This window comes from Hyperolius riggenbachi, chromosome 8, assembly GCF_040937935.1.
Source record: "Hyperolius riggenbachi isolate aHypRig1 chromosome 8, aHypRig1.pri, whole genome shotgun sequence".
NCBI lineage: Eukaryota > Metazoa > Chordata > Amphibia > Anura > Hyperoliidae > Hyperolius > Hyperolius riggenbachi.
The window spans coordinates 264441999-264469928 of record NC_090653.1 but is presented as its reverse complement, the minus strand read 5'-3'; the positions used below and the strand labels follow the sequence as shown (position 1 = coordinate 264469928).

Below are 27930 nucleotides of genomic sequence, written 5' to 3'. Positions count from 1 at the left end.
CCATAAGGCACGGTAGGCACGTGGCTACAGGAGCCCGATGATGGATAGGCAGCTCACTCCCCTCCCTGAGCGCTCCTCCCTCCTTCCCTATGCAGAGTCCTGATGAGAGTGTAAATGAGGTGTTACTCACTCGTCATTTCACTGATGAGCTCTCCCTTCAGTCAGGGGCACCTCTAGCTACTTAATACTGAGGTTCCTCAAGCTAATTTCTACTTGGGGGCACCTCTAGATATCTCTAGGCACCTGTAGCTAGCTATGACAGGCAAGGGAAACAAGGGAGAAATGACAGCTGGGCCCGCCAGCACACTTGTGGTGCAGTTTGGCGGGTGTTTGTAGGTTCATGGAGAGCAAAGTCTAAGGTGCCAGGACACCTGTGCCTATAGGCTCCTGTGAGGTAAATCCGGGCCTGGGTATGCATAGCACGCATACTGCGCCTGCACAGGATGGCCATGGTGTCAGCGCTGCGTAATATGTTGGCGCTTTATAAATACAATAAATAATAATAATAATAATAATAATGGTGTCAGGAGCATGATTAAGTACGCGCATGACCTGAGCCGCACTAGCCAGCAACTGTTCAGTCACCGAAATCGAAACTAGCTGCCTGCGGGGGACCGGAGGATTGGTTTGAGACGGCGCGGGCACAGGACATCTGCAGGGGGCAGAGGGAAGCCCCAGGTGAGTGACACTTTTTTTTTAATCTTCAGTTAAGATTCCCTTTAATTTGAAATAATGTATTAAATTGCAGTAGGGTATTGTACAGTGTTAGCCATCAGTAAAAGCAAGAAGTTTTATATGGTATCATCCTGATTTAAAACTTCTTGTATTAAATTGGAAATAGGAAATCTGTGCCTGAACTGGGGTTTCCAGGCTTTGAGCTGCATCTGTCGGTATAACAAGCTGTTCTGTGGCTGTAAGCCTCGGTCGCCCACACATAGGATGAGCAGCAGAAGACATCTGAAGTCCGCATTGTGCAATTATTTTGCAGTAAATCATAAAGAAAAGCAATGAGTCACTGTTATGGAATGAGAAGCAGGATGTAAAGGAGCACAATGTTACTGCAGAATAAACAGCGTCAGAGCAAACGCTGAAGGAGCAAACAGCAAATAACTCGCTGTCCTAAAAAACTACAGAACAAACCAGGTATATCCCAAGTAAATTCAGGTGCGCAGTATACTGAAATGGTGGGTGGTATTCGATGTGGCTAGGCTGAGGCTAAATTCTAATAAGATAATACTAGCCAGATTATTCACAAGGCAACCTAGGCAGATGCTTAGGTCCTAGTGGGTGCCTAATGGTGCCCATAGACTACTTGACTTGGCGGCCAATCGACCATCTGATTCGATAATTATTATTAAATCAGATGAAAACCGGTGCAGCCAAGAGCATGCCTGGTTGACGATGCAACCAATTTCGGGCCGACATGCTCAATCAGATGCGCGGTGGTAACGAGATGGGATAATCGCTAATGAAGAATGCGACAGAAACCTTGGGCAGTTGCCCCCCCCAATGTTTTATGTTTCACTCCCCCTAACCCTCCTCCCGTGTAGCTATACTTTACCTGTCACTCCCCCCGCTAGTTCCCTCTGCTGTGTCCACTGTACTTACACATTCTGGCCCCATGTGACTACTGGCATATAGCACAGGGGGCGCATGTGTGACGTCACACAAGCCCTCCACGTGCTATAAAGCCGGCAACCACGTGGGGGCGCAAATGTGAACGTACTAGTGATGGGTCGTTCGCGAACGAGCCGGCTCTATGAGCCGATTCTTTGAGGCGAATCAGAGGAGCCGACGCCCACTCTGAGGAGAGCCGATGCCTCAGTCACCCCACACAGCTCTGCTCTGTAATAAAGGGCACTGAGGCATGCCAGGAGATGTAGTCCTCCTCCTGTAGCTTGTAGGGGTGTATAGGGCGAAGCAGAGCAGCAGCAGGATGGATTGTCCCACTCAGAGAAGCAGCCTGGAGTTGTCATGGAGACGGTGCGTGGCTTTTCTTCCGTATCTGAGTGGCATCTAATGATATTAAATGCAGAGCCGTTTGAGAGCCATACGAGCCGGCTCTTTAATGGGAGCCGAGCCAGAAGAGATGATGCTCTTAAAAGAGCTGGAATTCCCATCACTAGAAAGTACGAGGATGGCAGCAGCACAAACAGTGGCAGGTAACGTATAACTGCACAGGCACTGGGGGGCAAAAACATTTGGGGGGACAGCGGCCGGGGGCGACGTCAAAAGGCCGATTCCCGCAAGGTCTCACGCTTAAATCGATCGGGAATTGGCCTGCGGTTTATGGTGCCCAACATTTTTACAGTAAAAGTCTGAAGAAGGCCTCTTAGCCGAACGTTTACTCCTTTACTTTTAATTTAGCCAATAAATGGTAACATCCTGATTAAAAAAAAAAGTCTTACCACAAAGAGAGGTTAAAGAATCACCTTGCCTAGGGCCCCATTTCACCTTGGTGGGTGGATAGTGTACTAGTGCGCCGGAAAGTGTACTGGTTAAGGGCTCTGCCTCTGACACAGGAGACCAGGGTTCAAATCTTGCTGTTCTTCCTGTTAAGTCTGTTCAGTATTTAATAAAGAGTCCTTGGGCAAGCCTCCCTAACACTGCTACTGCCTACTGAGCGCACCCTACTGGCTGCAGCTCAAGTGCTTTAAGTCCGCCAGGAGACAAGCGCATTATGTTATTTGTCTTGTCCTAATACCTTTCAGTGTTTTCATTGTCTTAAGAAATTGTGATGCAAAAACTGCTGTATGAGTTTTCTCTGTCTTCCCCACTGATCTGCTTTCTTGTTTTTTGAGCAAGCTACCCCCAGAATTCCCAGTTCCACCAACTATCACCCAGAGCCGGATCATCTACAAGGCAAACCTGGGCAGTTGCCCAGGGCCTGGAGAGAGAGTCTAGGGGCCTGGTGGATGCTAGCCCCCACCAAATCTAACTAAATAAGACAGATGACCATCAGCGGTAGGGCAAAAACTGCTATCTTGCCTAAGGCTCCATTTCATCTTAATCCATTTCTGCTATCACCCAACCTGCTTAAGGCATGTACACACGCCGTACTTCTTAAAACGACGGGTCCGTCAGACCCTCCCGTGGGGCGGTCGTTCTGCCGACAGTAGTACAGGCTGTCAGGAGACTGATACGCTCGGCCAACAGCCTGTACTCACGTGCAACTGTCAGCAGAACGACCGCCCCGCAGGAGGGTCCGATGGACCCGTCGTTTGAAAAAGTATGGCGTGTATACGCCTTTAGCAGCAGAATCAAAGGATCCCTGTAACAGAGGGTCACTTACTCATCCCGCGTGTAGCACGGATAAGGGAACATCTGGACGTAGTTTCCGGGTTCCACAACATCGCGGCCCACCACAGAGTTGATTATCGCTCTATCCATCATATCTGCAACGAGAATGTTTTATATTATAGGTCTTGGTTTTAGAAATCAATTTTAAAAAAATCACTACAGTGTTAAAGGACATCCACCGCGAAAAATTGTAACATTTAAAATACGTAAATATATAAATGTACTTTTCCCCTAGAGTTAAATGCACTAGAAATTACTTTTTCCTATGTTGCGGTCACTTAGAATAGGCAGTAGAAATATAGACAATCCACCATATACGTATTTTTTTTTCTAAAGATTTATCAGGCTTTTTCACTAGCACCAACAGATTAAATGATCAATAAATTTAAAAAAAATCAATCGTTTTTCTCAGCAGCGTAACTAGACTTAATAGGCCCCCCCTTCCTGCAAAATTGATAGCATGGGGCCCCCTTGGTCTCCAAACCCCATGAGGGTCACCTGACCGGGAACCGGCAAAGGGCAGCAGAGAATGTTTTTGCTGTGAAGCAGCGCCTGGAATCAGGTAAAAATGTCAGACGTTACTCTACATGGCGGGAGGAGATGGCAGAGACCGTAATGAGCAAACAGGGAGGTTTTCTTGCTAATTGGCTGCACTTGGGGTTGGGGAGAGGGAGGGGCCCACCTGCGATGGCAGGGATTGCAGGGGTGTTTTTTTTCAGGAACAAACAAAAGGTTTTCTATAAAAATGAATGTTTTAATAAGAAAAACATGACAAGGCAAATGTTTTAGTTGAATCGTGATTTTTTTTTTGTTCATTTGAGAATCACGATCGATTTTTCTGATTGATTGTAACTTTTGAAACATCTGTCCAATGTATCACATGTGTGTTCCATTTTTCTACAATTAAAAAAATTAATGAAAACTGAGAAAATTGCATGGGTCTGTAAATCAAAAAACCGACAGTCTTACCGGAGCAATTGAATTTTCAGAAAAATTGATCAGAATTTTCTGCCACTATCGACTGAATTATATTGAAAAAAAATGTCAAATTCAATCACATTTCTTGATCTAAACAAAAAATAAAATGTTTGATTTTTTAGTAAAACTAAAGATTCAAACCTTCTTTTCGGCCACCATCCAAGTGTATATCTGTCCCCCCCCCCCTGTTGAGCCCTGTGACTGAGGTTTTTCTGCCACTCCCGATCGACCCATTTGATCGATTTTGGCCAGAAATCGATTGAAAGATCCATCAGGGGGCCTTGTTGCGGCACCAATCGAAAGGTAGATCGGGCTGCAATTTCTAGTAATCAGGTAATGTATGGACCTGATACCAATATATCACCTGATTAAACTGATCAAGTGCTTCTTTATGCATTCTGACACACACAGGCAGCTCTCCTAGTGAGGAGGCGATTACCTTGAATCCAGACAAAGCCATACAGGAAGTAGAATCTTCCGCCAGTGTTTGGGCCGGGTCTCCAGTACGCCCTGCGGATCTCATTAGTCTTTTCCGTAAAGCTGGAGTTTTGTCGGATCTTGTACATGACGTGAGGAGGAAGTGACCCGTCAGGCTGAGTCTGGAAGATCACGCCTGCAAAACGAGAGTAGCAGAGTTAGCCGTATCCATCATTAGGCGTAGAAAATTATGCTGGATGAAGAGAACTAGGTGTTCTCGAAACCAAACATCTTTAGTTAGCCAATAAGACAGATATCCTGCAACAACCTCCTCTTAACCACTCCACACATCTCGCTCCCACCTTCAACACCTTCAAAAAAGCACTCAAAACTCACTTTTTCAAGAAGGCCTACATCAACTCAACACTACCCTAATCCTTTCTGCCAATAACTTCTTGATGCACCCCCTCCTTTTGTGTCACCAGCCCCTCCCTCTAGATTGTAAGCCTTTGGCAGGGCCCTCTCCCCTTGTGTATCATACTTGACTGTGTGCACTTTACCCAGAATTTGGAACTTGTAATTTTTACCACTACCACTCCAGTGTATGATCTGGCATTGTACTACTGTCTGCATTGTGTTGTGTATCTTTTTGCTATTACCTGTATTGTTGTATCTATTGTCTATTACCTGTATTGTTCTGACACCCCTGTTATCATTGTCTGTAACCTTATTTATTGTACAGCGCTGCGTAATATGTTGGCGCTATATAAAACCAATAAATAATAATTATAATAACACAGACTAGCAAAACAAGATAAGACATGGAGATGAGAAGACATGGGGATGGGAAAAAGGGGTTGTGGCTGGTAAAAGCAATTACGATCATTTTAATTGGCCTACTACTATTAGTGACGATCGGAATGTGCTAATATCACTCATGAGAAATTTGACAACTAGGATTATACGTAATAATGATGTTGAAATTGCATTAGTTGCACATAATCTATTTGCAAACGTTGCATGTTTTTGCTAAATTAGGAACGCGGCAGTCGTAAATGGCTTTTAAAACTGACAATTTGCTACGGTACACTATACAATATACACAGGATGATGTATACAAAACAACCACTAAACATTTGTAAAGCGCTTTTCTCTCATAGGACCCAAAGCACATAAGCTGGTCTCAGATCAGTACATAGTGAGGTGTACAGGGGGAAAGTTATGTGACCATAAATGCCAGACTATGCAGGTAGCTTTTCAGTTTTGATTTAAACTAGTCCAGGGTTGGAGCTGTCTCGATTAAGTTTGGTAAGGCATTCCCATAGGGTAAAGTCAGCATGACAAAGCTTTTAGATGAACTCTGGGGGAGGTCATTTTATACATTTTAAAGCTAACCTGTGACATTAAAAAGAGAGAAAGTCACATACTTGGTCCGTAAAAAACAAATTTAGCATATTCACATAATTCCACATAAGCCCAAAATTACAGAACATAATTAGGGCTATGCTCAAAAATAATTATGAATTTGCCAGAAATATTGCTTTACAATTTTGCATCGTAATTGTGAATTTGGATGCGAAAATACAATTATGTGAAATTTGAACTCAACACTACCAGCTCTAATTCCCATTCCCCTCCCCCAGCCCCCCCCCCCCCCCCCGATATTCCTCCTCTTCTACATAAAGATAGAGTTTAGGAATGGTCAATGAGATGATAATTATTTCAAGTTGATTCACGTTTTACATGAAATGTATGCAGCATGGAAATAGACCAATCAAAATCATTAACAATTTAATTTGATTGGTCCAGTTCCAAGCAGCAGACGTGTTCAAATTTAGCAGAAAATATGCATCAAATCACAAAGTAATTAGCAACTGTCTGGCCATCTACAGTATACTGTAGTTGAGATATTTTACTCCTTGCAATTAAATATTTTGCCAGTAGAAGGTGCTAGTGATAACATGCGTCCCACTGCACAACTGGATGCTAGTGGGGAATGCACTCAATTCTGGGCTGTTTGCACAGCAGACACTGATAAATTGGCCTGAAGAATTGGTTCCTACGCCACCACGAAATGCGTTGCTAATGTGCAAATAAAAAAATGACACCTATTCTCAGTTGAACCCTCCCCTCCTAGTGCCTAACACTAAACCCCACCTCCTAAGTTCTTAACACTAACACCCCCAACTAATGCCTAACACTAACTCCACCTTCATAGTGCCTAATACTAAGTCCTCTTTCCTAGTGCCTAATACTAACACCCCCTTCCTAGTGCCTAACACTATTTCACCCCTCCTAGTGCCTAGCACTAACACCCCCTTCCTAATGCCTAGCACTAACACCCCCTTCCTAATGCCTAGCAGTAACGCCCTCTTCCTAATGCCTATTACACTACCTCCCCCAGTGCATAACACCAACCCCACCTTTCTAGTGCCTAACACTAACCCCACCATCTCTAGTGCCTAACACTAACCTCACCCCAGTGCCTAACACTAACCTTCTATAGCCGATCGATTACTAGTATCACATTGGGTGCCCAACTCACCACATTGGTGCCCGATAACCGATACTTACCGTAGGCCTTTATTAGATGCCGGCCGCCCAATTGACCTGCTATGGCATGGTGGTCACACTTATTATATGACCACTGGGAGATGGCCCCCATGTTGGACACCACATTGGGTGTGTGTGGGGAGGGTAATAAACTGTTCCTGAGTGGGCCTCATGATTTGCAGTTAAACCACTAGTGGACTATCACCTTCACAAGATAATATTCAATTTGACCCTCTGCAACTCAAAACTGAAATGTTACAAGTTCTAACAGCCCCTTCTCCCTACTGGCGATGGTCACTCACTTGCAAACACGGTGACGTTGTCATGGTACGCCTGGTTCAGGGTGTAGTTCACAATGCTGTCCTCGTTGGGAAAGCCCTTAAAGATGTCCACGCTGACCTGTGACGGGAAGACAGATTGGATTATTGCAGACAGGCCCCAGAGACCGCTGAAGATAGCTTATTGGCCGGCTGCGTTACCTTGGACATGAAGCGCGTCCATCCGCAGGCCGCATTGTCGATGGTGTCCAGCTGCTGCAGGAGGGTGCTGGCGTTGAGCGCGGTGAAGTTGGAGCTGAGGACGCGGTTGAGAAGCTCGCTGTCGGAGCCGTTGAGCAGCTCTGGGTGTTTCTGCAGATCACTGGTAAGCTGTGACAGATGAAATCGGACAGCGTGTGAGTGAAAGTGACAGAAGACAAGGGGACGAACGTTGGGGCTTCTGTAAAACGTGTCTGCACAATTCGCCAGGGACGTTCAACCCAACCAGTGGAGCCCTCGTACGGGGGATAATTTCACCTGCCTGTCCACTCTCGTTATGTTCTCATCTCGTTTTTATGTCATTAGCGCACAGATCAGCCGCAGCTCTCACAGCTGAGCCAGCAGAAGCAGGACTGGGAATTAAAGTTCCAGTCACAGAATAATTCAGATCAAGCATTGGTGTCCAGGGGACCGGCAGAGAGGGTCAGTGACAGTGAGGTCCTAAGAATTCTAGCGTGCATGCAAATGAAATGCACATGGGGCCTGACGCACGCATATTTTTACTGCAAAAAAAAAAATCCATATTTTACAGCGGAAATTCGCGAAAAGCCCAGTAATAGTGAAAACTAGAACACATTTCTGATGGAATTTTCACTTGAAAATCGAATTTAACATTTTCCTGAAAATTAATGCGTGAAGAATATTGGCATTTTCGCTCATCATCGCCGCAGGGCACGCTAATATCATAACGCACGGTACTTGCTGGCTGAAGTAAGGGCAATATTGCTGTGTGCTGTCGCTCTGATGGTCGCGCTAATAGCATAGCTTACGGTAGCCTGCTGCCGGTAGTAACGGTAATATTGCCAGGCGCTGTCTGTGCACAGCAATATCACCGCAGCTTTGTGCATCAACCCCTAACCTACTAAAGTGGTGACTGTAATAGGCGATCAGTTGATGTGCAAACCAGGAGAACAAACCCAAAAAGCAGGAGAACAAACCCAAAAAGCAGGAGAACAAACCCAAAAAGCAGGAGAACAAACCCAAAAAGCAGGAGAACAAACCCAAAAAGCAGGAGAACAAGCCCAAATATCAGGAGAACAAACCCAAATATCAGGAGAACAAACCCAAAAACCAAGAGAACAAACCCAAATATCAGGAGAACAAACCCAAATATCAGGAGAACAAACCCAAAAAACAGGAAAACAAACCCAATTATCAGGAGAATAAACCCAAAAACCAGGAGAACAAACCCAAATATCAGGAGAACATACCGAAATATCAGGAGAAGAAACCCAAATATCAGGAGAATAAACCCAAAAACCAGGAGAACAAACCCAAATATCAGGAGAACAAACCCAAAAACCAGGAGAACAAACCCAAAAACCAGGAGAAGAAACCCAAAAACCAGGAGAAGAAACCCAAAAACCAGGAGAAGAAACCCAAAAACCAGGAGAAGAAACCCAAAGACCAGAGAACAAACCCAAATATAAGGAGAATAAACCCAAAAACCAGGAGAACAAACCTAAATATCAGGAGAACAAACCCAAATATAAGGAGAATAAACCCAAAAACCAGGAGAACAAACCTAAATATCAGGAGAACAAACCCAAAAACCAGGAGAACAAACCCAAAAACCAGGAGAACAAACCCAAATATCAGGAGAACAAACCCAAATATCAGGAGAACAAACCCAACTTGGGTTACAAATCTAAAATCGCTTTCTGTGGGATGACTATTTGAGTTGCAATGCGTATTGATGAGCACTAATTTCCAATAGACGTACTTCCGAAATTCGGAATCACGAAGTGAAATCGTAATGAGAATTTCGTCTGCAAATTTAATCATTCATAATTTCATGTTGATTTTAGCGGTAAATAGCAAAGCCCCCACACCTGCTATTGTCACCAAAATCGCTGCATGTGTTAGGGAGAATAGTGGGTACAAGTATTAAAAAATTTTTTTTACAAAAAAACCATGTCATTTTTATTTTTAGAGTTTAAAAACCATTTTATCTTTGCATTCTTAAAACCAATTTTCTAAATAACTACAAGGTCTTTTTGAAAAATTATACTTATACCCACTATTTTCCTTAAAATTTTGAACTGTCTGAAAATGCCAAGGCTCTCTGAAAAGCTGTGGGCGAGGCTTGTTTATTTTATAGGGAATTAGAGTGTTAAAACAAAAACAAAAAAGTATTTTGTGTCATAAATTGCGGCCAGTCGGACATGAGAACGGGGAGAAGGGGCTAGCACAAATCACTTTGTAAACAGTTAGACACAGGTTCACTGCAATTTTACCTTGACGATCTTTTGGAACACCACAAACCTTTTGCAAGCGTTGCATCCGTTGTTGCAGCACCCCCTCCTCCAGCAAGCTGCGGATCTCTGACGAAATGTTCATCCACATCTTGGCGTACTGAGTCACGTTGCCCACAAACGCAAAGGTCTCGTTGGCCTGTTACATGGAAAGGGAAGACCATTAATATCACCGTGGACACTTGTCAAATGATCGGGACAAGGCATATTGCTGTGAGTACATACATATTGCGCCACCAACGCATGAGTTGGGCACCAGGTGGTGCCAATAGTAGTAATATATTGGCAATTTAGATCACCGATTTTTACTATGCAGTACTTGACAACCATTCTCCCTTCCACTGTAAATACCAAAACCTAATTTCCTGGTCAGTGCCTAAAAAGAAGTCCTAACCCTAACCCTCCACCTACTGCATAACCCAAATCCCCCATAAGTGCCTAAAACTAACCCTATAATCCTCTATTAAACACCTGCTGATTGAGGCACCCAATTGACCTGATTTACAAAATGGGATGAGGTGCCCCAATGTAGTATGCAAGAGGTAAATGTGGGTATTGAAACAGTCTTACCTCAGGTAGGAGTTTTAGGCACTCCCAGTCCGTGGTTGCAGCTGCATAAGACACTGTACTGTAGAACTGAGGAAGCAGGGCAGGTCCCACAAAATGCATCATCTCTTCCTGTGTCCAATAAAATCATTATCCTTAAACCTCCTACCTGAAGTAAGACTGTTTTATTACCCATGTTTACCCATTGCATACTACAATAGATGCCTACTCCCATTTTATGTAGTTATCCCCTCCCCCCCAAGGGTGTCACCTGAGAATTATCTAGTGGTTGGTGAGTGCGACCCAAACTATCCTGAAGAGGATACCCAATCCGTGTGGAGATGGAATTCTCTACCTGCCTAATACTGTAAAAATAAGGAACACCAAGAGCCCCAATAGTGTAATATGTACTGGTAAATGGTTACTAGATAGAGTAAATATTAATACTCACAAACCAGGGTTACCATTAGGCAACCACTGTAAAGGCAGGTGGGGAGATTTTCCTGACCCCACTCAGGAATAAGAAGTCACTCTCTGTAGATGAGAAAAAGGGGTTCAACCCTCCACCCAGGGTGGACTCAATATTATGCAGGAGAACAGAGGCGCCAAAAGGATAAAAGGAAGCTAAATGAGCTAAAAAACCAAATTCTTGGTAAATAGAGGAGGTAGTGGTGGACTTACCTCCTCCAAGTAGACACACAACAACTGTAGTAAACACAGTCAATATATTTTATTTATGCAACGCGTTTCGCAAGTTTGATCCCGCTTCATCAGGCAATAACAACGGAGCAATAGCATATGTGGTCAGTAGAAGAGCCAGGCACCTCTGTCTAAGTCAAAAACAGTCTTATCAGTCTGCCAACAGCCTGTACTCACGTGCAACTGTCGGCAGAATGACCTCCCCGCAGGAGGGTCTGATGGGCCCGTTGTTTGAAAAAGTACGGCGTGTGTATGTGCCTTTAGCAGCAGAATCAAAGGATCCATGTCACAGAGGTGCCTGGCTCTTCTACTGACCACATATGCTATTGCTCCGTTGTTATTGCCTGATGAAGCGGGATCAAACCTGCAAAACGCGTTGCATATTTGGAGTTCATAAATAAAATATATTGACTGTGTTTACTACAGTCGTTGTGTGTCTACTTGGAGGAGGTAAGTCCACCACTACCTCCTCTATTTACCAAGAATTTGGTTTTTAAGCTCATTTAGCTTCCTTTTATCCTTTTGGCGCCTCTGTTCTCCTGCCTAGTACTGTGGTTGCCTAATAACAACCCAGGTTTGTAAGTGGTATCGGTTTCACATATTAAATTGCCTGGAAATACTACAGAATCTGTCGCTCCTGCTGTTTTCTGCTTCCTTTTTCCTCTCCCCCCTCCCCCCCGGTTCCTGGGGTTCATCACTCTAATTTCATCGACAGGACACCACTAATCAGTCAACCTGATTCGATTGCTATAGCAGTCTATGAATGTACAAGAGGTCAGTGGTGATACAGGGCCCGGTTATGTGTACCTGCCTAGAACCCACTGGTGCTCGTGAATCCCAGCAGGTGTTTTTAAGACTGGGCACAAGCTGGGTAAGAGTGACTTTTGGGACTGGTCAATCCCATAAACCCAATACTGCTAGCATCTGAGTTGAGCTAGCCGGGCACAGGTGTATAGTAGCCCACGACTGAAAGTAAGAATAGAGTGTAGACTCCACACAACAATATATACCTTCTTCAGAAAATATGGGTGCTACAAACTGGTGGCAGGGAAGGCATCACCTGAGGATTCAGCAATATATTTATTGCATTAAGGTAAGGCTGTCGAACTTCAGTCCCCAAGGACCAAGGTCCTCACACCTTTAGGCACAGCTCCAATTAATTGATGGGACTGAATCAGGAGTGTTGTGGCTCATCAGGTAGAACATTTCTCCATTTCTCAGTCCATCCTAAACACTGACATAGATATGGCCCTCAAGGACTCGAATTCGACCTGTGCGTTAAGCAGAATCCAATCTTTCAGGGCCGTAGAAGACTCCATCAAGGAAACATCAAAGGGCAGAGTTCATCAGAGAACAAAGCTGTGTTTGGGCTTCTACACTTGCAACTCACTTTAAGGACACATCCTTCATGCAACCTGAGCACAAACTTGACCTCTGATGGGCTCTTGCAGCTCTTTGAGGTTTGCTTGATAAAGGGGTCCGCTGCATCCCAAAAACATTGATTTTTAGATATGGTTAAATAAAAATGGAAGATTATTGAAGGAGTGCTTGCTGTAATAATGACATTGTCTAAAAGTTACTGATTCCAATTGAAATAGTGATTATTGCTCCAGATGGTGCCACTGCTTTCGATGGAATGCTGTTCAAGCCACTGCCTTACCACCTTTGTGTTACTTGATGCCAGGGCTGGACCGAGATAGGGTGCACAACCCTGTGGGGGCACATCTGGCTAACCTTAGATGGGGGCTGCCTAGTACTAGGGGGATCAATTTGCTATCTAAACTGGGGAGGAGACTGCTCATTTACGGTTGCACATATAGCTAACTATACTGGGCGGAAGGGGGGGGGGTCAACCTCCTTAATACTGGGGCCACATCTGCTTCCATGAAGCAACATGAATCACATGCTTCAGGGCAGCAACAATTAGAGGGTGGCAAGAGGCAGCTTCCTTGCCCAAATGTACCCCTCCTCACACTCCCCATTTCCACCTCCCTAGATTCAGCATTCCAGCAATGGGATCTCCATTCACCCATCGACCGTCCTGTATCCATGGCTATAGCGGTGCCTCATGTGACCTGTTACATGCTGCCGGGTTGCATGAGGAGCCGCTATAGTCAGAGAGGAAGCAGGACTTCACGTGTGGGTGGTGGTCCCATCACTAATCTGCTGAGAGGGAGTAAGTGACGCAACGCCGGTGCTGCACATACCGGGCATCCTGGGGGTCAGATGCTGCGGGCCAGTAGGGAGGAGATGCTGTCTTGGAGGAAGCAGAGGGAGATAAGCGTAGTGCCAATGCCTGCAAAGCAAAGCCCGATGTGTCTCTCCTCTCCGGCTTTGCGCACACACATTGGGGGGAGGGCATCCTCACAATGTATTGCTTCAGGCGGCAAAAAAGTCTAGAACTGGCCCTGCTGCTACCTACACTGGGGTGGGCACACTTGGGAGGGGGGGGGGGGGGAATTCACTTTGGAATCTTCCCCTCTAGTGCTGGAGAACCTTGGTGATCTGGGTGGCTATTGTTGGATAAATTGATATTTGAAAACTGTGTGAAGAATTGTTACATCCAACAAAATGCAAACAGACTTGACTACTGTTCTCTCGTTCCTTTATAAGCCAAAATTGGTTGCTGATGGCTGCGAGCCAGTAGACCGATTTTGACACTGATAAATAAACCCCGTAGGGAGGTAATGCAGACAATCCAGCAGGGTGATGGGCCTAATTCATCAGCGTGTATAAGATGAGAGCTGTCTCTATTGCTCAACATAATGCTGTCTGTTGGCTTCGTTGGCAGATGCTAGTGGCAGAGTGACAACAGGAGTGAGCCGTGCTGATCAATGGAACTTTTCTCCTCGATAAGCAGCACTATCTGTGTCTGCTTGGCTCCCCTCCCTCTCTCCATAGCGCAGAAATATTCTGCCGAGCCAAGCGCTGCTGGTTATGGAGCGGTCCAATGCAGAATGCCACTGTGCCGCTAGAGCAGGCTTTCACGTTCCAGCGCCCTCGTATGTCACTTGAAAGAAAACTCCGGGACTAAATGCATGCTGTAGAAAGATACCCCTATAAATACAGTTTTGGCATTAGGTGGTGGAGGTTAGGTTTAGCCATTAGAAGGGGAAATAAGGTTCAGGCATGGGGGTGGGGGGGGGGGGGGGATAAGGTTTAGGCATGTGGGGGGGAATTAGGTTTAGGCATTAGGTAAGGGGGTTTGTTTTAAGGCACTAGGAGGGGGGTTGGTCTTCGGCATTAAGTGGGGGGGTTCATTTCATGCACTAGGTGGGGGATTAATATTCGGCCTTAGATGGGGGGGGGGGGTCATTTGAAGTACCAGGAGATGCTTGGGGGGGGGGGATAGTTTTAAGCATTAGGTTGGAGGATATTCATTTTAGGTTCTTGGAGGGTGTGTGGCTTAGCTTCAGGCATTGCGGTGTGGTGGGGGGTTCCTTTTAGGCACTAGAAGGGGTATTAATCTTAGGGCTTGGGGGGGGGGGGGTCATTTTAGATGCTTGGGGGGGGGGTTAGGTTTAGGCATTGGGTGGAGGGATATTAATTTTAGATGCTGGGGGAGGGGATTAACCTTAAACATTAGCTGGGGAGCGTTCAAGGCACTAGGAGGTGGGATTAAGTTTAGGGATTAGGTGGGGGGGGGGGGGGGGGGTCGTTTTAAGTACTAAGGGGAATTCAAGTGAGAATGGGTGGCGGGTTTGTCTAGAGTAAAATATTGGCCATATAAATAACCAATACTTTTACTATTGGAAACTCCCCTGCGCCCGTCACATGCAGCGACAGCGCTATAGGTACTCATAAAGACATGATAAAAATCCAGCAAAACTTGGCTTTCAAGTTATAATAAAAACGAATGCCAGCTTATCGCAGTTGTACTGGCGCCCGTCATAAAAACTGGATTATTACAGCACAGAGTCTGAACTCCAATCTGCACTTCCTGTCTGATGTAAGAGCTATTAAATAATAAACTGCATACAGCAGGTGGCAGATCATTTACCAGTGTAAGGCCTGGAACCCACTAGCAGGCTTTTACTAAGCAGGGCCGGATTTGTACTTTTTACCGCCCAAAGCTCGCTATCACCAGCTGCACCCGGCAGCATCCTAACCGCCCCCCCCCCCCTCCTCATGAGGATTAGATTGTAGGCTCCTCTGAGGACAGTTAGTGAAGTGATAGCAGGGATTACATTATAAATTCCTCTGAGGACAGTTAGTGACCTGACGGCAGGGAATAGATTGTCAGCTCCTTGGCGAGCAGCACATTCAGTAAATGACAGGCAGCTCAGAGATCACTGTAAGTGCCCGTTCGCTGCCCCTTCATCCCCCGAGTGCCAGGAAGTTAAACAATGCCAGTTGCCTGGCAGTCCTGCTTATTTTTCTGTTCAGTGGGGTCTAAATCATACACCTGAAACCAACATGCGGCTAATCTTGTCAGATTTGTCACAGACACCTGTTCTGCATGCTTGTTCAGGGTCTATGGCTTTAAGTATTAGAGGCAGAGGATCAGCAGGACAGCCAGGCAATGTGCATTATTTAAAAGGAAACAAATATGTCAGCCTCCATTATCCCTCTCACCTCGGGTTCCCTTTAACTCCCCCCCACCCCCCCCAACTGCCGCAGGTTCCCACATTTCCCATCAATCGGTGACCGAATCCATTATTTCCCTTGATACCAATCCCACTAGTGGAAGACACTGTCGTGCACTGAAGGTTGCCCTTCCTTCGCTCACCATGGCAACAGATGTGCTGCTCTGTTATTGAAGAGCGAAGCGTCTGTACAGCACTTGGCTCCCAAATTGTTCCGAGGCCCAATCCCTTTGGGCGGCATACATTGGGTGTGTGTGAGTACTATAAAGTGAGATAACTCTGGAGAAAAGTTTCAATCATCATGGAGTCCTAGGTGACATAAGTTGGGGTGTAAGTAGGCTGTATGAGGTCCATTGAGAAAACTTTGTGGGGCCCCATGTAAAAAAAAAAATCTGCCAGCAACCCCCCCCCCCCCCAGTGTGGCCAGCCTGTGATCCCAGCCCACCCCCCCCCCCCCCCCGTGGCTCTGCTCCCTCCGCTTCACCCTGCGTCGTGCACCAGCGTTCATCCCCAAGGCCATGACGTCACATGATCTGCATCGGGGCCTTACAGAGGGACGCTGTTTCATGCTGCTGTGCTGCTGAACGAAGAGAAGAGAGCATAGCTGTGGCGACGCAAGTATGTGCACACTGCATTGCTGCTCTGTATAAAGGGGGAGGAAGGGTGACAGACTCCCTTAGCCGCAGCCCGCGGGTCATGGGGCTGTTACACCCATGGTTGTGAGGGAGCACATAGCTTGAAAGCACTCACCTTTCGGATAACTTTGTCCACCTCAGTCCCCACTGGAGAGTAGAGGATTTTGGGATTGCTGGTCATAAGGTGCACAAGGAGCCCTAAGTTTCTTTGCTCCTTATTGGTGAAGCCCAAAGAGCTCATGTTCCCCTGTTTCAGAGCTTCTGGTTCAATAGTCCTGTTGATCACAGAAAGATCAATTACCCGAAATTAAAAACAATGTAATGTCATGCAATAAACTAGTAAAAGCAGTAAAGTGTTGTACCGTGTTAACCATGAGTAAAAGCAAGAAGTTTTGAATCAGGATGATACCATTTATTGGCTAGCTTAGAGATGGATAAACAGTGAGCTTTCGACTTATAAAAAGCCAGTCCGACGAAGGCTTTTTATAAGTCGAAAGCTCACTGTTTATCCATCTCTAAGTTAGCCAAAAAATGGTATCATCTTGAATAAACTAGTAAGGGTTTAGATCAGGGCTGTGGAGTCGGGGTCAGAGCAATTTTGGGTCCCTGGAGTCAGAGGTTTCATAAACTGAGAAGTCAGATTAGACTAAGGAATCAGAGTCGAGCAGTCGGCATCAAAGCAATTTTAGGTACCTGGAGTCAGAGATCACATACGCTGAGTTGGAAAATTTTTCTACCGACTCCACAGCCCTGGTTTAGATGACAAATGCTAGGAATGTAATGCATGCACACGGTTATCGCATATAGTCTTTTTGGCACTGACCTGTTAATGCCGCAGAGGATGGGCTGCAGACCAGCCCAGAGTTGGACGAAGGCTGAGAACTGGCTGCGTGGGTTCTCCTCATCTGTTTCCTGCTCCTGCATCCTGCCCTCTTCACCTTCTACGGAGGAGTTGGAGCCACCCGTTGAGTTGAAGTTCCAGGCGGTAGAGTTGGTGGGCGTTGGGGCATGCTTGCTGGAACAGGCCCCTTTTGGTAAGAGCTTGGCCAGTGCAGAGAGGATGTCCACATCCTTCAAGATCTTCTCCACTTGATGCAGGTCCTCCAGCAATGAGCGTAGGCTACGCTGGGTTTCCGTGACGTTCACCTCATCCAGTCCAAGCTGAAACAGATTAGTCGTTCACTGAAAACAAATGACTGGATACCATCTACAGACCTACAGCATTGGAACCGCTATTGCTGTCTTAATGAGAAATTCCACTCTTGATAAAGATTTGCTATCAATGTTTTTCAGGGCTGCACATATTTCAGCTATGAATTTCCAAAACTGCATTTAGGCCTATTATGAGAACCTTTTTCTTTGACTCTGTGTTGGCCCATAAAAGACCTGAATAAGGGGGAACTGCCTGAAAATGTGTCAGACAGTGCTCTACTAATGTGTATACTTTTACCTAATTGGTAAATTGCCATTCTTGGGAGGTACTGTTAGTCATTTATAGCCATCCCATTTTAACTTTTTGGGCACATCCCATCTTCTAAACTAAAAACACTGGTGGAGGCACGCTTAATGAGAATAAACTAGTGATAGTTGTGTAAATGAGAAGTGTAGCATCTTACTTTCTCAGAAAAACAAACCATTGGTAATGGAAAATATATACAGTATTTATTCATGCACATTAGTCTTGGCCCGTTTCTTCAGATCAATTACAAGTGTCTTTAAAGTATTATAGGAGCCTATGTTCATTACTGAATTTTTACAGGCACTTGTAATTGACCTGAGGACGCAGACCAAGACCCGTGAAACGTGTTGTATAATGTTTATGAATAAATATATATTTTCCATTACTTATGGTTTGTATTTCTGAGAAGGTAAGATTCTACACTTCTCATTTACACAACTATTACTAGTTATATATCATCAAGGGTGCCTCCACCAGTGTTTTTAGTATAGTCCATACCCTAAGTGGTTGCTTAATAACTTGGTTGTCCTCAGAACTAATCCAGGAGAGTAACCAACCAGCAACTAAACCAACAGACCTAGGACACTAAGCGGGGAAGCTTATTTTCCCACAGGCTCTGGCGGTGGTTGCAAATTGTTGCAACCCACCTTTGTGAGTAAATTACTTAAAACGTGTTCTTATTCTGCTCTCTTTGTCCTATTATACTGCACCATTGGGCTCCTGGTTTCTCTCATCCCAGATACTTGGAGGTTACGGGTAACCATTAAGGATCAACACTTTTCCATATTCTCTTCTGAAGTGGCCACATTGGCCTTCAGATTTTTGCATCCAGAATATCATTGACAGTGGTGGGCAACCGGAAAAATCCCTGGAACCCCAACTGGAGAAAGGCTTATATTCCCCACTTGCCTACATAGTGGTAGTTTGGATGGCAAACAGGGTTTGTGAGTATCCATCCTATATATCTCATATAACCACTATGGCTGGATAGTGGACTGGGTAAGGGCACCGCCTCTGACACAAGAGACCAAGGTTCGAATCTTGGCAGTTTCTGTTCAGTAAGCCATGGTGTCATAACTATAAGATACTACTAGGGATAATTACTTACTCGGCTCACGGTTTTACGAACATCCACTTGCTCCCTCAACTCTCCTGCCATTTCTTGGAAGCGCTCATTACGTGCTGTCTCAGTCCCGGCACATACAATGTCCTTGTACGACAACAATAGGGGCCTCTTTGCCTTTGAGACACCAAGGATGCTGGCTAACTCATCCAAACTTTCCTCACAGGTCAAATCTTCCAGGGCTTTGGGGGTGAAAAGGATCTCCTGGTAAGAAACAACATTTTGGATACCTGTAATTCTAATATCAACTTTACCGATTAAGCCCCAACATTCTAACTATTACACAGTGAAGCTAGGCATGATTTTTACCTCCAGCTCTTTCACCATGGCCTGAGGGTCATAGTTGTCAGATGAGGTATTGGGCACCGCAAGGCCGAGGGCCAGAGTAAGGAGTCGGAGTAGAGCCAATCTGTGTCCAGACTTCCTGGGATCCTGAAGAGCCTTATGCACAAGACCTTCTTTGAAAGACTTCCATTTTCCTGCAAAGTTCCCCTAAAGCAAGACAACCCATTTCAACTAAAACATGAGAGAGGCGTGGCCTACTGAAGAATTCTCAGCTTATGCTGAAGAGTACAGGTCATAAACTTGAAGTAAATAAAAACTGATCAATTGAGCTCAATGGGTCAACCCATTTTTAATCCATATGATTGTAAATATGATTCAGCAATGCAGTGTTTTGTGCAATGCATGTGTTAAATTTTTACAATAAATATATTTTATATTGCTGGCTAGGGGATCTCATGTAGCTTTACATCCTTTTGAGATAACAATGCAATCTCATACCTCCCAACTGTCCCTCTTTTGGAGGGACAGTCCCTCTTTGGGAGCCCTGGCCCTCTTTCCACTTCATTTGTCCCTCTTTCAGGACTTTGTCCCTCTTTCTATGCAAATATATGTATTTCTCTACTAAAAAATGTGTTTAATTGCCTCTAAACTTTATTCCCATATTTTTAATTGATATATTTCTTATTTTCAAATGTTAATATGAAGGAAAATGAACCAGGATAGAAAGGACCAGTGTGGTTTGAATTATAAAACAACATGTTTTTCTTATGAAATCTTTATGGTATGCGTGGCTAGGGTTGTGACAGGGGCGTGATCAGGGGTGTGGCAGGGGTGTGGCTTAAGTGTCCCTCTTTCTCATCTCAAAAAGTTGGGAGGTATGCAATCCGTCTACACTGATTCTTCATCTCATCATTCCTCATTCATCTCATATCGTCATCTCTACACATAAAGGTTTGGAATGGATCAATCATTTATCATCATCCAATACGTGTTTTCAACTGACTATTAACACCGATGATCGTCTGAGCAGATCCACCAGGGTGGATGACGTTGTTTGAATCTTACACAGAAAGGGATTCCTTCAGGCAGATACTCACATGTAGATTGCGGATTTGTTCGCCTGCCGAGCTGGCCACATCCCACGGGCTCTTGGAAGGCAGGTCATCAGTAGACAGGTAGGTGGAGCTAAACAGTAGGCGGTAGACCTGAGGGATTCATGCAAACATGTTGTGACAAATGAATAAATATAGGAACCCATTTTATGATAACCTGACATCTGGGAAAGGAAAACAGCTGCAAATACTGAAGTTGACAGTTTCAGGCTTCGAATGAAAATGACACCACTTTTAACCACTTTGTCCTCCTTGACATAGACATGTGTGCACCGGTGCGCTCCTGCGGCCGATCGCACGAGTGCTCCCGGCCATGGATTCGTTAGCCCAGGAATCAATTAATCGGGCCATGGTGCCCGATCACTGATTCCTCTCCCCCGCAGAAAAAGCAACAGCTTCTCTCGGAAGCTTCGCTTTTTCTGACTCCTATGTCCCTCTAAGCATACATGATACGCTTAGAGTGACGTCATGTAAACAAACTCAAGGTTGCCATCTTGTGGCCAAAAAGTAAAACTACATCTACAAGTAAAAAAAATTAAAATACACATTTACCCAAATAAAATACTATTTACATCCCACCCTCCCAAAAATACCCACGTAAAATGTTTAATAATAAAAAAAAAATATTTCAATAAAAAACAACAAATATTTACCTAAGGGTCTAAACTTTTTAAATATCTATGTAAAGATGATGAAATATTTCTATATTTTTTTTTTTATTTTTTTTTTATAAGCTTGTAAATAGTGATGGATGCAAAACGGAAAAAATGCTTTTATTTTCAAATAAAATATTGTCGCCATACATTGTGATAGGGACATAATTTAAACTGTGAAATAACCGGAACAAATAGGCAAATACAATACGTGGGTTTTAATTATGGAGGCATGTATTATTTTAAAACTATAATGGACGAAAAGTGAAAAATAATGAATTTTTTAAGTTTTTTTTCTTATTCTTACTGTTAAAATGCATTTACAGTAAGGTAGCTCTTAGCAAAATGTACCCCCCAAAGAAAGCCTAATTGGTGGCGGAAAAAAACAAGATATAGATCAGTTCATTGTGATAAGTAGTGATAAACGTATAGGCTAATGAATGGGAGGTGAACATTGCTCGGATGCATAAAGTAAAAACGGCCGAGGGCTTAAGTGGTTAATATGTATAGTTATTTTTCGTTTGATTTTTAAAAGTAATTTTATACTTTAAAGACTGCTACTCCACTTCATTATTTCATCATGTTGTCCACAAAGCCAGATTTATATGTTTGTTCTCCCTGGGCCAACTTTTTTCCCCTTCTATTTGCACACCCCTAATTAAAACCAATTTTGCACCAAGACCAATAAATGAAATGATTGGAGAATTTGATCTGTTTTATCGATCAAAAAAAACCCCTTACATTCAATAACTATAAAATTGACCGTTTTTATAAAAAACAAAAAAACAAAAACAAACAAAAAATCAGGAAAATCTATTAGTTTGGTTGAATTGTGTACAGCCACGTTAATGTTTTTTTTTAAAAAACAATTTAGTACAGGTTTCCACTTTATCAAATAATTTAAAGGACCACTATCGCAGAAAAAAGTAGGCAGTTAAAATCTGCCAGAACCGACACTACTCCAGCCATAGAGATCAGCAGGACTGCCAGGCAACTGGCATTGTTTAGAAGGAAATAAATATGGCAGCCTCCACCATGTGCTTCAGGTTCTTAACAAAACGTAACCAATAAACCAAACACATTTTAATTGAAAAAAGGATAAGAAAAAATGTAATTCTCTTATTTTTCGACACATTTGATCATATACTAATAGGGAAAAAAAATCATTTTTTCCTCAAAAAAAAATCACTTTTTCTATACAATCTTTTTTTTTTTTTTTTTTTTTTTTTTTTAACAAAAATTTAAAAATCGATCCATTTGGTGAAATTATGTATGGCCCCCTTAAGAGTGATGAAAGGGGCATTTCTGCTATCATTGTTCAATGACCCAGGGCTGTGAAAAAGTTTATTTGTTGAGTCAATTCTAACCAGAAGAAGAAAAAGCCGTTGGGTGACATCACATCCTCAGGGTTCCCCTTTAACTCACCTCTTGCAAGTTGATGCTGGATCCGGCTATTAAGTCAATCACATTACTGGGCAGGGAGAGATTGGATTGGAGGAAATCTCGAAAGCTGGTCTTGTTTTTAACCACAGAGTCTAATGTAAAACCTGTATGACAAAAAAAAACACAAAACAACAACACAAAAACACATTAGTGTAAATCGTAGCACCTGTTTCAGATGAAATTGGGTGCATGTATGCCTTCAAAGTGTACCTGAATACACATGAATAAAATATACATACCGGGGCTTACTCCAGCCTGATCGCTCCCACGCCGTCCTCTTCTGGCTGCCCATTTGCCCGCTACTGGACCTGGAAAATTCGTCAGTTGGCGCATGCGCAGTCCTGCCACGTGCGCTTCCCAGTCTCCTACACGCAGGTGCAGAGTGATCCCGGCGACGTGCACGTGGCCTGGCCGCGCATGCACAGTTGGTGCCGACCTAGATGACTTTCCACGGCCAATTGTGGAAGAACGGTAAGTCAGAAGAGGACGGCGTGAGAGCGATAGGGCTGGAGGAAGCCCCAGGTATGTATATTTTACTCATGTGGCCCCATCTCAGGTTCCCTTTAAGAGGCTCTGCACACCTCTTGCTGTTAAGTCATTCAGATGCGCCTGGTTTGTAATGCTCTGGCATTTCTCCCTATTGTCAATACATTGTCGTAAGTTCTGAGTTAAAAAAGAAAAATCCAGACAGGGCAGGTTCTAGAGTTTTTCCCACCTGAAGCAAGACCATCCGTCCCTTTTACCTTAGGTAAAAAGCGGGGCCGCTATCTGTCCCTTCCGCGTCGTATCAAGTGTGACCAGTATCTGCCCCCCATTTGTATAAAAAGTGCCTCTTTTCTCTCTCTCCGCCATCTACATAGCCGAGCGGCCACAGTGGCTTATCACCCCATGTACAGCAGCATCTCTCGGTAGGCTCCTGATATTACATGACCTGCATTGGGAGCCTAAGGAGAGACGCTGCTGCACAGTGATAGGCTGCAGTGAAGAAAAGGAGGGGACCAAAACAACGGGAAGCAGGCGGTTGGCACTACAGCGATTGCAACAAAGACTACTCAGTTAAGAGGACATGCAGTGTGCACTGGAGGAAACGTATACACCTCTTCTCTAGAACCTCTTCAGCGTGCTCAAGCTAGGAACGTCAAACAGCAAGCAAGTAAGAAGAGCAGGAAAGCTGGCACTGCTGCAAGTATTCAATTTATTGTAGCAAACAGGGGCAAACGCAGGATTTTTAAGGGGGGGGTTCCTGAAAGGTCCAGAAGCACGTATGTCCCGAGTGCTTCCGAATACAGGTGGCTCCATACTGCCCATGCACAAAAGTGCGCTGGCGTATTACGGAGCTGCCTATCTTTGGAAGTACTCAAGGACACTAGTGTTTCTGAGGGCTTCTGGTAGCAGCAAATGTGAACGGGGGACAGCGCTGGAACAACTCCCCGAGAGAGAAACGGCAGATAGAGTTTGGACAATTCAGTGGACTATGCCACATAGTGTCACATAGCGCAAGCGATACCCATATGATGCAGGGATATATGCATCTGCGGAAGATGTCGGCGCTACATAAATACTAAATAATAATATTTTGCCTCACCAGGATTGCACTTTTATTTAGCTTTCCTGTAAGACAAGAACACACAGCCAGCTCTAGGGGAAGAGGGAAACACAGGTGAATGAAGGAGGCTGGTGCACACCAAGAGTGCTTCTGAGCGTTTTTCAAATCAACAGTGATTTGAAAAGCGCTTGGCTAATGTTACCCTATGTGGGTGTTCCCACAGCAGCGTTGTGATTTTTTCAAAATCGCAGGTATACTGCATGTAGCATGTTTTTGAGCAATTCATTCAAAAATCGCTCTGAAAATCACTTCACAAAATCACACTCACAAATTGCTAGCGATTGCTATTGTCATTTTGGCGTTGCACTCAGAGCCGGGACTAGGTCCTCCAGCACCCAAGGCTGAGACACCAAAGTGCGCCCCCCATCCCTCCCACCCCAGCCGTCACACACTGATTGCTATTAGACTAAGAGGCGCCACAGGGCCCACAACACCTTAATCTCTAGTTATCTGGCTTGCAGTCACTGCTATGTATCCCCTTTTCTTATTTCTTTATGCTTCAAACACAATTAGGAATGAAAGATGAATGAATTGTGCGCCCCCTCCCACACTGCGCCCTGAGGCTGGAGCCTCTCCAGCCTATGCCTCGGCCCGGCCCTGCTAGCCCAGAGAGAGGAGTGGAGAAATTGAGAATAGCCTGAGATGGAGCAGAGAACTTATCTGTATTGCAGTCCCACATCAGACAGGCTACTTGCCTGTAATCGGACTCCTGTCCCTGTCAGTCTCTCACACAAGTCAGAAAGAAGCCCTCCTGGAGTCTAGGGACTGTCAAAAACTTTTCAGCTTGTTATCCACACCTTATCCACACATGCAGTCATTATAACAATGGGGAGAGACCAGACAGATGTTTGCCCACAGACCCTGAGTCCAGGCAAGCTCTGCATCATGCTGTGCATATTTACCAGCTTGCCTGCACTCTAATTTCATCATGTCTGACACTTCTGTGCTGTGGAGAGTCCAGGACTCCATAATCAACATTCTCTCACTGCAGGCTGCATCTTCTTGTGAGGGTTGTGAGGGAAGCTCGGCTGCCTCTCTCATTCTATTAGCTGGAGGGAGGCACCAGAAGTAAGAAGGGAGGGAGAATGAGGCTGTTTATATTATGCAGGCTTCCCTGGCTGAATACACAGCTCAGTGCAGGGGGGAGGTTCCAGACACCCGGAATAGCCCCCTGAGTTCGCCAGTGGCAAACATAAAGTGCAGGCGTGCAACATCTTGCAAAATGGCATAAAAAGTCATCAACGAACCCTTGTGAGAGGAGGCGTGGGTGGTGGTGGGTGCTGGGCAAAGGTCACTCGGCCGTTTCGCGCTGGGATAGCACTTCTACGGAGGCTGCAAAGTTATGGGCAAAAGGCTCTGGTTAAATATCCTCCAGAGCCGTCATGTAACATTTACTTCCGGTGGCAGCGCCGCCCATATTTCCGCGTCACGTGTGCGTACGTATTGACGCCTAGGCGTCACACGTACGCTGCACGCGTACGTAATTCCGCATGGCGCCAGTGATGTACGCATGTCAATTGGATGCATGCGTACTGCATTATTATGCTTATGGCGCATGCATCAAAATGGTCGCATTGGGAAGGGGAAAACTCCCCCTAGCGGCCAAATTGAGGTAGGGCCCGACTCAGTCATACCTGCACCAGGGTGAAAGAAAGAAAGAAAATAAAAACAGATAAAGGGGGGGGGGGGGGGGGGGAAGAAGAGGGGAAAGGAACCAGAAAGAATTGCAAAAAAAACATGTTAGACGAAGTAAAGGTGGATGATCAGGAGATCCTGAAACAGTGAGACAAAGTGCATTACCCAAGGTGTCAGTACGTTTGGATCGTGCCCCACAAAAACGCAAATTACTGCTATCAAGGGCACAAGGAAGCCACAAGTCTTCAAATTGTGCAAAATCAAGAGGGCAGGAAAATGGGAGGTATTGGGGAAGTAAAATTGCCCACTTCCCATGGTGAGTTTTCACCATGGGGGCGAACAAGCCATGGATAGAGGGAGGGAGAAGGAGGACCAGGCACCGGTCATATTGCCACTCTCCACAAATTAACAGCAAAAATGATCATACATAGCATATAAGACAATAGACAGACATCAAATAGGACACATTGGAGGAGTCCGAATATGGGGAGGGAAGATACGGCCTCAAGGGTCAAGGAAGCATGATAAATCTGTGTGATCATTAAGGCCCAAAGGTCCCATAGCTTCCGATTGCAGAATCAACATTGCTTCCTCTCTTTTCAATCGTTTCTCCCTGTCTCCACCTCTTGATAATGGTGGGACATGGATAATTCCTGCAAATGTCAGCTTTGTGGGATCATTACTATGGCTCTCTCGCATATGTTGGATCACTCTGGGGGAGCCTTTTCCTGATTTTAGGGAGTTATAATGTTCTCTGAATCGTTCATTAATTGATCTCGTAGTTTCCCCTATATAAAACCTTCCACACCTTTGCCCAGCACCCACCACCACCCACGCCTCCTCTCACAAGGGTATGTTGATGACTTTTTATGCCATTTTGCAAGATGTTGCACGCCTGCACTTTATGTTTGCTACAATAAATTGAACACTTGCAGCAGTGCCAGCTTTCCTGCTCTTCTTACTTGCTTGCTAGAAAAGGAGGGGACTCGGCACTGAAGTAGGTATTTGTGCCTTGCTGCTTGCTCTGCTACTAAAGAGGAACTCCAGTGAAAATAATGTAATAAAAAAAAAGTGCTTCATTTTCACAATAATTATGTATAAATTATTTAGTCAGTGTTTGCCCATTGTAAAAGCTTTCCTCTCCCTGATTTACATTCTGACATTTATCACAGGGTGACATTTTTACTGCTGGCAGGTGATGTCAGTGGAAGTAGCTGCTGCTTGCTTTTTTGGCAGTTGGAAACAGCTGTAAACCGTTATTTACCACAATGCAACGAGGTTCACAGACAGGAAACTGTCAGGACCATGGTCCTCACAGTTTCCTGTGGGAGGGGTTTCGCCACAATATCAGCCATACAGAGCCCCCTGATGATCCGTTTGTGAAAAGGAATAGATTTCTCATGTAAAAGGGGGTATCAGCTACTGATTGGGATGAAGTTCAATTCTTGGTCACGGTTTCTCTTTAAGATTAGGCCAGTCGTCCATACCGTCCCCTAGAGTATGAGTCATGTGGCTCCATGATAGGGCTGACTCTGGCTCCAGAGCTTGTTGGGGGCCCCCAAGTATCCCGATTTTTAGCTCTGTCACTATGTGGATTTGTAGCGCACTCAGTGTCACCATTAACAGATATATGATATAATAATGTTCAGAAACACTGCACTGGAACAGAAGTTCTTAATGTCACGCATCTGTATTTTTCTGTGGTCCTGCGCGGAGGGGGTACCTGTCTGCCGGTGAAAATGGTTCTCCAGCGAGCTGTGGTCACTGCTCAGAGATTCCAAGTGATGCTTCAATGACTCCAACTCCTCCTCCAGGCCGGGGCGGTTCGTATCAAACAGGTTGCTGTTCTCCGCCACCTCGGTGAGTCTCTCCAGCAGCTGGGTGACTCTGCAGGTATCAAAGAGAAGGACATGCTCAGATCCCATTACACACAGCTACACATATCCAGAGATATCTCACGATCCTTGTCTGATCTGGCCCTGTCAGAAGGATGATGGCTGCTGTCTAGCATGAAAGGTCAATGCCTCAGCAAACACCCTCTGCAGGCCCTGTCCAGGTTTAGAGTGGTCTGATCATTTAAAGCGAGTCTGTGGGGAGTCAATTTTCTAG

At 44.9% G+C, this 27930-nt stretch overlaps 1 protein-coding gene across 3 annotated transcripts in view; it reads right to left on the bottom strand.

Annotated features, from left to right (window-relative positions):
* Window positions 1-27930, bottom strand: part of ABCA2 (ATP binding cassette subfamily A member 2) — a 217137-nt gene that overhangs the window by 80757 nt on the left and 108450 nt on the right. For all 3 annotated transcript variants that reach the window (XM_068248769.1, XM_068248770.1, XM_068248771.1), the window contains 12 exons: window positions 27545-27708; window positions 22563-22684; window positions 20470-20577; window positions 19397-19579; window positions 19073-19291; window positions 17329-17666; window positions 16621-16780; window positions 10050-10178; window positions 7728-7895; window positions 7551-7647; window positions 4718-4891; window positions 3293-3395 (listed from right to left, as the gene is read on the bottom strand). In XM_068248769.1, the coding sequence (XP_068104870.1) occupies window positions 3293-3395; window positions 4718-4891; window positions 7551-7647; window positions 7728-7895; window positions 10050-10178; window positions 16621-16780; window positions 17329-17666; window positions 19073-19291; window positions 19397-19579; window positions 20470-20577; window positions 22563-22684; window positions 27545-27708 (1965 nt within the window). The remainder of the gene's footprint in view (window positions 1-3292; window positions 3396-4717; window positions 4892-7550; window positions 7648-7727; window positions 7896-10049; window positions 10179-16620; window positions 16781-17328; window positions 17667-19072; window positions 19292-19396; window positions 19580-20469; window positions 20578-22562; window positions 22685-27544; window positions 27709-27930) is intronic.